Here is a 10227-nt window from a genome sequence, read left to right on the forward strand (position 1 = left end):
ATAAACGGAAAATAATAAGACAATTTAGTAACTTACAAGTCAAAGGTTCAAAAGTCTAATTGAACGTAGCCACGTGTTAATTTCACTGATGAAGGGAACAATAGTATCCTTGCTGAAAACTTGAATAAATAGACTATTTTCTATCCACCTTGTCACCAGAATTGGTAAATATGATTGTCAGAATTACATGTAAATGGATGGAGATGGATTCACAAGGACACGGAGGTAACAGTAGCATGACTTTATTGAACAAGAGTGTGAACAAGAATGTGTGTGTTATGCAGGCATGCTTATAATATATATAGGTTGCTTATAGAGGGCACTGTAGTATATAGCACTACCTAATTGGACTTTTAGTAAAAATTCTGTATTACTGAACTATTTTTTCTGGCAATTTGAATTAGTTTTTTTTTATAAGTAACTAGTATGAAATTTTTTTAAAAATTAAAATAGCAACAAACTGACAATTGAAAATTTAACTGTTCATCTCTAATATTAATTAAAAACATATTATTTTTAAATAAAATTTGATTAAAGTGCAGCTTAAGCTTAATTATTTATTTGTTAGCATTTTAATGTCAGAAAAGTAATTAAATGCAATTGTTCAGATTATGAAAATTGATATTATGTATGATTTAGAAATTCTCTAATATTGGACAATATTAGAGAATTTCTAAATCATACATAATATCAATTTAACTGTAAATATACTTAGAAATATCAATTTAACTGTTAATATACTTAGAAATTCTCTAATATTGGACAATATTAGAGAATTTCTAAGTATATTTTATTACATTTATTGATAATCAATAAAAAACATAACTTGTAAAATTTATAAAAAAAATAACCTTTTTACACAAATGAAAAGTTGGAATTAGGTCTAGACTAATTAGGTAATTGCCTAGGGCTTGGATCCGATGGGACACACAAATCTATTTTTCAATTATAAAAAAATAAAATTTGAAGAATATAGTGAATGTTGTGAATGCAATAATGTTTGCAGCTTTGCTGAGAAGATCCAGTGATAAATATAATAAAATTATTCACTTGTTTCGAGTGGCCAAATTGCAACTGTTGCCTGGGGTCCAAATTTTTCTTAATTCAACTGTGATACAAATGATGAAATATAGGATTACTTTACGTAATATTTAGAGTTTCAGTAACACTGGATATAATTTAACTTTTCATAAAATAACCTTACCATTTCTGGTTGCATATTGGTTAGAACTCTTGTCACAATGTAATCATTCCTTTCATTCATCATACAAGTAACATGTCCTGGTGGTAAAGGTCCATTTCTATCTATGTCAATTTTGTACGATCCTGTTTGTCTGTATCCAACAAGATAAAGTTCCTCACAAGTGCGCTTGTAAATTGCTGCAGGATATAATAAAAAACAAAATGCAATTAAATAAATCTAATTGTATAAAATAAATGTATTAAATAGTACTATATATTTTGCAGTTGGTAAATAATTAATTTGAAAGAATGTTTATAACTTTCGAGGAGTTGTCACGTTTAACAAATGAAATAAAATTCAAAAGATTATCTTGATAATATTCGCTTAAACTGAGTGTACATTTCATATTTTTCAGATGCTAATTTCAATTAATAAAATAATTACTTAATTTATGAATTATTTTTTGAGTTCAATAACTTCTATTAAAACAAAATATTTTTAATAGGGTCATAATAAATTAATAAGGTAAAATTCAAAATGACATAATTGAGTAAGGCAATTGTGGGGTTCCAAAAATGGGTTGGAATTAAAAATTTATTAAAACAAAACTTCCATTGTTAAAGCCAATCAAACGTCAGATTAGTTGTGCAAGTCGTATGAGACGGAGAAAAGAAAAAACAAATTAATGTCAAATGCAACACAATCAATGTAGACGAACGTTGACCAGTAGAGATAGACCTTTGACAAAGCGCTGGTATACAAGCAATTAGAACATAGCAGTGGCGTGCCATGACATTTGATGATAGGGAAGCTGTGTTTCTGTAAGAAGCTGACTTCCAGGGGAAATCAGTTTATTGCACATCAGCAATTGTCTAGGGTCCATTCGTATTCATTTGTTTGATAAGCCAGTAAAAATCGTAGACTTCTTTAAATGTATTTTTAATAACACAATTATATTCTGAATCGCTAGCCATGATAAAAGGGCTAAAATTAAAAATAAAATTAGAAAAACTTACTCGTTGAAATAAAATGTGTGGTGGATATACATACCTGGTACAAAACATTCTTCAATTGTATGAATATACTTTTAAAGAAAATTATAATTAAATATCGTACATAAAAATATAAAATATTCTTTACTTTTTAAATCTTAAAACAATAAACATCATCCAAACCCGATATATAAAGCTACAAACCAACAGACTGCCGAAAATCTATCGGGCTAGTTTTATGCTAATTATTAAATAAATTACGTAATCAATTTGGCACTAGAGGTAAGCGTTAGGCGCCATCTCTTATTAATATTAATAATTATAAATAAATTAATTAATTTAAATAATTTAGAATAAAACTAGCCCGATAGATTTTCGGCAGTCTGTTGGTTTGTATCTTAAAACAATGCACTTAGTCAAATAGCTCCCTACGAGTGGCTAATGGATGGAATCACAGACAGTCCTGATAGGTGTGCAGTGTGTGCATGCATGCATGTAGGCTGCCAAATTCTGAAGGTGCCGATACTGGTTGCATCACTAGTATATATCAAAGGATGTGGCAGAGTTGTTGTGAATTTTAAATGTTTCTCACCATAGCTGTAAAAATCTAAATATGTTAAACTTAATAGATTGTCTATTATTTGTTTTCTAACTACTTCATTTTAGGACTGGGTGACCACGAAAATTTCCAAAATTTACAACTTTTCGGTCACTCTCATTGAACTGGAAAAATTTCTGTCTTTATTACATCTAATATTATGAAGAAATCAGTCCCCACTGTACTCAGCTAGAGATTGGTTCAGTTAAGCTTTTGTTTAAGTAAAATTCCAGCTCTTTTGGCAGGGTTTTATTTATGTCCCTAATTCCCTAATCTCTTAATTATTTAACTACTACTTTAGTAGAAATAAGTCAAAACTGGTTACTTCATACTTGAATATTTGTAGTCTTGGGAAAGAAGTGGAAAGACAAATTTTTATGACAATGGATACATAAATCGTAAATTTAAGGAAAATAAATTATAGAGTTTTTTTTGTACCCTGTGCATCTTTCATTAAATTTAGTTGTAAATGATGCTGCCAAAGTAACAGTTCATTTTTTTAACATTGTACAAGAATTGTGCACGTTTTTTCTGCATCCACTTATAGATGGGACATACTAATTCATAATATCACTAGTTTAATATTGAAATCTGTAAGTAATACAAGATGAGAGAGCAGAATAAAAGCAAAATAAATATATCAAATATTTTAATGGACTTTTTTAAAACCTGTCAACTATACAGAACTATCATAAAAACATACCAATAAACTCCTGTTGGTTGGGTTAAGTTATAAATCTACTCGTGATTCATATAATGGGGCAAGAGTGGCCAAATATCTAGCAGGCAGGCAGCTAACAGTTTAAAACTGGTCCTGGATAAGATAAGATAAGTATAAAATTAAGTAGAGGGCTGTCTGTTCAAGACATACTTAGCCCTATAGTAAGGAAAAGAAGTGAGAAGAAAAGTGAAAGTAACTAGATTAAGAAAAAAGGAGGTAAAGGAAGGCAAGTGTAGGGTTCCATTTATTAAAAACAGAAATAGATACATAAATTAGCTACATTGCCTAATACAGATTACAGTATTTACATAGTAATTGATCCCGATACATTTATAGAATACAAATGGTTACAATAGTTTGTACAACAATCAGGTTATAGAATAAACAAAACAATTTTTTAGTAGTTTTACAGAAAACAGCAACTTGGTTACATGGCTAAAAGATACAGTATTAACATTAATTATCAATTTACATTTTAAATACAAATATTAAAACAAAAGATTACCATGGTTACAATTCCATATAAAAACATAGAGTTTTCAAAGATGAATTTAATATTTTAGATACAGACAAAATGGCTACAATAACTAAAAACAATGTGAACATTACAAAATGGGCAAATACATTGCAAAAGTGAAAACAAGTGGCTACAATGCCTAACAGAGAAACAGTATTTTCATGGGGGTCTGTTCATTTCAGAGTTCATCTTCGCTATTGGTGAAACTTTCATCACTGATATCCTTGCTTGTATTGTCCTCAGAATCGGGTAGGCTATTCCTGGTCTGTGATTGTTCACTGCTTTGCGAAGGGATTGCTAGTTTCCCAGTATTTTTGATGAATTCAGTGAGATGACACAAGAGGTCCTTGTTGTTGAATAGGTCATTTTCATGTGGAGGCCAAGTCACCTCCCGCATTATGCATTCCTTATAAAGCTGCTGCCGTTTATCTTCATAGTTAGTGTAGTAGTATAAGAAATGTGTTACATTGTCTTCAATGTTGTCTATCTCACACGTGTTTGTTGTTGCCTTACCGAACCTGAAAAGATACGACCCAAAGTTTCCATGCCCAGTGAAGCACTGGGTGATTTCACAGTCCAGTTTAAATGTCTTATTTTTTTTCCTATCCTGTATCCTTGGGATGAAGTTGTAACAACTTCTCCCAGTGATGGAGATCTCCTACTCCTTTGCCACAGTTCTTTGACAATTTCATGATGATGTTTGTGTATTTCAGTCTTTGGTACCTTACTATACGTAATTTTGAAACCAGTAGTTGTAGCTTTTTTCGCTAGTTTGTCGGCCCTTTCATTCCCCTCATGTCCCCCATGAGCTTTGATCCATTGTATAGTTAAGTTATTTGTGCCTGCTATTCTTTGGGCTAGTTGTATTGTCTCCTTAGCTAATGTTGAGTTTTTCTTCTTGTTTTTTAAAGTATGTAACACCACCCTACTGTCTACATTTACTTCTATCCTTTCTTTGGCGTTGTTCATTTTTGTCTCAATGTAGGCTAATGATCTGTTGACAGCTTGGGTTATGGTGCAGTGAGGAGCCATTTTTAGGCTCGCCTGATAGACATGTTTACCTTTATTGTTTGTGATTATAATGCCTGCTCCAACTCCAGTTGTTGTCTTGGAGCCATCAGTGTGGATGATCCATTTTGAGCNGCAAAAAACAAAGGACGGAACAAGAGAAGTTGACCCTGCAAGTTCTGGTAGTCTCTCCTGAATCTGACTCCGATTAAAAAACAATAAAAAAAGACCCACTGCAATGTATAAAAAGTCTGTATCTGTATGAATGTGTTCTTCCACCTCCTCCTCACAACATCTGACTACCCGGCATAATTGGTGTCTGCTCCATTTTCATTTTTTATGGTACAGTACGGTTATTTTATGCTGCGGAACAAATTATATGTTTTAACATGTATTTCTGTGGGAAAATGCGTTTCGTATAACGGACGTTTCACTTAACGGACGTGCACCCGGAACGGATTAAGTACGTTGTACGAGGCACCACTGTACTTGATTATAACCTCCATAAACTCCATCATATGGGATCTTGATACCTTTTTCTCCTCATCAACCAAACTCTATAATTTATTTTCTTTTTTTTTATATTTCTTTATTTCCCCTTCTTTAGATAGATTCTTCTAGATGTATTTTATTATTATATTTTACAAACATATACACATACTATATGTCCATATTAATGGTCCCTGCACTAGTTGAATCATCTTAGGTCCCACATCCTCCTCAGGATAATCCTGCATTTCAATGATCTCAGTTCAGAGGTCAAACAATCGCTAAACTTTTTAATAGTAGTAGAAAGATGATAAATTCAAATAATGAACTTAATTTATAACTTTACGTAAAACTTAACTGGCCTTAATTCAAACTTTTTGGTGTGGAAGAACTTTTTGGTCAAACTTTTTGGTGTGCAGAATTAGGTTGATGGGATGAGGAAAAGCACAAAACATGGATGCCTTCTGGGAGGACTTTCCATGGGAAACTGTCCTAAATATAGATGTTAGACACATTTGAAGAAACCCAGAAAATTCCATGCAACTGGCCCATTGGTCAAACATGAAAGTGTGAAACCATTTAACAGTGTATTCAGTAGTTTCATTTACTCAGCTAGCTTTTCAGTTTGTGACTTGAAATCCCTCGTATTGTATATTTAGTCCAAAGTGGTTGAGTGGGACCTGATGTACCAAACAGCAAGATGTCGACTTGAACGTGAGAAATCTGTCTCTTTTTGAATATGTATACTGCACAAACACACACAGAGATGCATGCCATGTAGCAACAAATACAAAAGATACAATACTTTAATTCTATCTTCACACAAACACCAGAATTAAAAGATTCCAAAAAACATTATTTAAAACTTGAGTTCTTTCATTAAAACAATTAAGTTGTATGTAAAACGTTTGAATTTATAATTCAAACTTTTAATTTATTCTGCACTTAAAACCAATATCCAAAAGAAAATACAAAATTTTTATAGTTTCTTGCTGAACACTTTGTTTTATGCGTTGTGTTTGTGCTTATTTACATGTACCCAATTTGAGTTGTTAAATTTAATTTATTTGCTTTTTAAAATTACAGTAGAGCATCGTTTATCCGAATCAATTGGGGACTCAGGTCATTTGGATAACTTATTTTTTGGATAACTGATTATGTACGAAAAAATATATTAACCTATCCCATGTTGAAATTTTTCTTCATTGCGTGTCGCTTTGCATTGAATTTCCGTTGATGTTAAGCCTAATGTAAACTTTTTAAAATAATAATCGTGGCTATTGTATTGTTAAAAATTATTTCTTTATTTTTTACAAACAAAATAAATATATTGAAAAATATAAAAACCAAAAAAATCATACTTTAGAAGTTAATCTAGTATCAAAAACAGAGTCCTCAGAAAAACACCACACAAAAGTGTCAGTGCTGCCAGCTAAAACACACATCAACAATAAAAATATTGGAGTAACCCAAGATATAGCCAAAGATTGCAGCGCCACAGCACTAGTGAAAATTTAAATTTGTCAACTGGAATTCTTTCGGATAAACGATGCTCTACTGTATTACATAAGTTTGTATTTAAACAAATTCAATAAATAAATTTTTTCTTCTTTCTTTGTAATTGAATTTTGATCTATTTCAAGTGAATATTACTTACAGAAATGACAAGTCTTTCCAGTATATCCTGTTCCCGTACAATTACACTTCGTATCTCCATTTTCTACTATGCATTTTCCACCATGTTCACAAGCTTGAGGATTATTACAGGGATTAACCAGTTGACAATTATCAAGCGAAACTTTTCCTTTGGCATTTTCTGTTCCTACAACACCTCTTGGATCGAGCCATTCTTTATTTATGTAAATATCTCTCATACAACCAACAAAACCTGAAAAGAAGTAATGTCAGTTTTTAAATATTTACATATTTTCAATAATTTAAATTCAAATGAATATTTAAATATTTTGCTATTATTAACTCTAAAGCAAACTGCTTTATTTTATTTTAAAATTTGATAATTGAAGAAAGCATTATGTTGATGAAGTTGATGATGGCATTATGTTACAATTATTCAAAATCTGATTGTCCTGCTTAGAAGATGACATGTATCTATCTATCACCAAGCAATATCAAAGATCTCACAAATTAAATGACACTCAAGATTTATCAATGGATGAAGGAACTATGTTACATTATATAAGCTAAAATTACATAATAAAAAACTTGAACATCAATAAACTCAAAACTTTTGTAAAATAATATCTTTATCCACTTGTGTCTTCAATTTTTGTTATTAGTTGATTGTATCTCTTAAAATTTCATGTAATAATATTTTTTCTCTCTCTGATCAAATGATGATTTTGTTGGAATCAATGATTGAAGTCATTGCTAAATGTAATATTAATGCATACATCACATTATGTTGCGACAATTTTTGTAAAGTTATTCTATTACATAATAAAAGGTTGGTGGCACTATTAACACCTTGGGAAACAGTTACCTCATTTTACTCTCCCTGTTCTAGTGTTGACCTTCTATTAGTTAAGTCTATATAATTTTTATTCTTTTGTAACACAATCAGTTATACGAGCATAAACAGTTTTACACAACCACTACTAAATTATATGCATTAAGGTTCGGTCACAGACATTACACATTAGAATAAAATGTTTATTGGGTGAATCAGCTGTGTTCTGAAAGGTAGATATTGTGTTGTCAATCAGACATCCAGTTCAAGAGTGACATGTTAAATCCCATGCACTTTTCTCCAGCACACTCTAGTGGTATGTTTTACTTTTAATAGTGGGTTCATTAATTAACAAAAGTGATTAAAAAGTACTTAAAATTACACAAAAACATAGAAAGTGTGTAAAATTATATATTTTTTAATCACTTCTGTTATTTTTGTAATCCTTTTATGTAAATGTACAGTTATGCAATATCTATTTTATGTATTATTTATTTCTTTGTTTATAATATTTACTTATTTAATCAATTGATTTTATTTGTGTAATTCTATCTATGTAAATCTACAGTTGGGAGATATCTGTTTTCAAAGCTTCTGATATCAATAGAAGATAAAAGTTGTTCCAAACTTTTATTTAGTTGTAGATGTTCGATTTGCTTAATGTTTAAACTTGACCCAGGGCACTAAATATGGCCAAAAATGTTTGTATATAAAAGTGTTGCTGCTGGAAAAAGTGTGAATGGTGTGATTTATTACACATAAGTTCCAGTTTACATATTGAAAAGTACAATCTGATTAAATTAGGTTTAGATTTTATGAAAATTATGTATTTACCAAATAAGTAAACTGGAATAAAGAAATAATATTCTTATAATAATTTATTAGATTAAATTAAAAATTGCTAACTGCTCAGAAGATAACGGAAAACTTAGAAATAATGTCAAGTTATTTTTAACTAGATAATTTGGAAACTTACCCCTTGTTATATTCTGAGCTTCACTTCCAATCACAACATCAGTTGTGAATTTGAAATCTTTATCATATACTCCAGTTATAATATGTCTAAAGTCAATCTTCATTTCAAATGTTTTGCTCCTAGAGGCATAAATAACACTTTATAAATTGTTCTGAAGCTATATACAGGATGCATAGTAAAGTCCTTATACACTCGTATAAATGACAAATGCAGATAACTATAGTTACAGACATGATGTATATTTATAGTAAAATGCCTCTTCACTACAAGATGAAACTACTTGTGGCTTTCCTAGTGGTAAAATTTGGAAGTTTGTGCTCCTACGTCAAAAAACAACCCACAATATGGAAAAAGTGAATTACAAATTTGTAGATCACAACCAATTCAACACAAAAGGACACCCTATGTATGTAAATAGCATGAAATGCTAATATGCATATCAAGCACAGATGGTAAAATATGAATTTCTTTTATGTTTATTCACATGTTCTCATTCATTTCTCATGTGTTTATTTATACTGTATATGTATTTCTTATTTTCCATTTCTTCATTCTGCATTCTTTACTGTGAGTCACATGTTGTGAATCACTCACACAAAGTCAGTGTATAAGGATTTACTCTGCACGTTGTGTGTGTAATATATATATATCATATATCATTAAATAATTTTCCTCATCAAGTTTGTGAAAATTAATTCAAAATAAAATTATGTATTTTGCTTTAATTTTCCCAAACCTTGTTTTATAAGTATTACAGTATATCAATATATAATTATATATATATTTCATCTCTAAATCTGATTTATAGTTAATTCAAACCAAATAATCCGTCAAATTATTGGGCAATTATATTTAGCCATATAATTGCCCAATAATTATAAACTAATTAATTTTTCTTGAGGTAGGCAGTTATGCTACATTCTCATGTTAATTTTAATAATTATAATCAATTAATTTTTTAAAATTTAGAATATAACACAAGATGACAATGTAAAGTTTAATTTTCTAAACAGGAAGTTGAGTTAACATCAAATCCAATGTGGCAGTATGCCATTTTATATATATTAATTTAAGTATAGTTTTAGTCCTCTTCTTTGTTCCTTCTTGCTTCCAGAACCTTCCTTTCTAACTCTTTTCCCTTGGGTGGATGACCGATTCTTGGAACCACGGAGAACAATGAAAGAAAAGAGGCCCTGAAGGCCGGTGAGAGAAGGAAAGGACATTCTTAGGTTATGGGTACAAGTTTCTCTTGCTGAAAAAGAAAAAGAAAAGAAAG

The 10227-nt window shown here is 30.4% G+C and overlaps 1 protein-coding gene across 1 annotated transcript; it reads right to left on the minus strand.

The window, feature by feature from the left end:
• Positions 1 to 891: 891 nt before the first annotated feature.
• On the minus strand, positions 892 to 9110 carry LOC111614226 (contactin-associated protein-like 4). Its single transcript, XM_023355609.1, has 3 exons — positions 8952 to 9110; positions 7166 to 7396; positions 892 to 1380 (listed from the first exon to the last, which is right to left on the minus strand). The coding sequence occupies exons 1-3, from the start codon at positions 9052 to 9054 to the stop codon at positions 1160 to 1162; spliced, it is 555 nt and encodes a 184-aa protein (XP_023211377.1). The 5' UTR covers positions 9055 to 9110; the 3' UTR covers positions 892 to 1159.
• Positions 9111 to 10227: the final 1117 nt, after the last annotated feature.

Source organism: Centruroides sculpturatus, unplaced genomic scaffold (assembly GCF_000671375.1).
Source record: "Centruroides sculpturatus isolate CEXI.00-Female unplaced genomic scaffold, Cexi_2.0 scaffold1901, whole genome shotgun sequence".
NCBI lineage: Eukaryota > Metazoa > Arthropoda > Arachnida > Scorpiones > Buthidae > Centruroides > Centruroides sculpturatus.

Coding starts and splice junctions, on each gene's coding strand:
- LOC111614226 (XM_023355609.1), bottom strand. CDS start 9,054: ATGAAGATTGACTTTAGACATATTATAACTGGAGTATATGATAAAGAT. Junction 7,397..8,951: donor AGCTCAGAATATAACAAGGG/GTAAGTTTCCAA, acceptor ACTTCTTTTCAG/GTTTTGTTGGTTGTATGAGA. Junction 1,381..7,165: donor TGGAAAGACTTGTCATTTCT/GTAAGTAATATT, acceptor TATATCCTGCAG/CAATTTACAAGCGCACTTGT.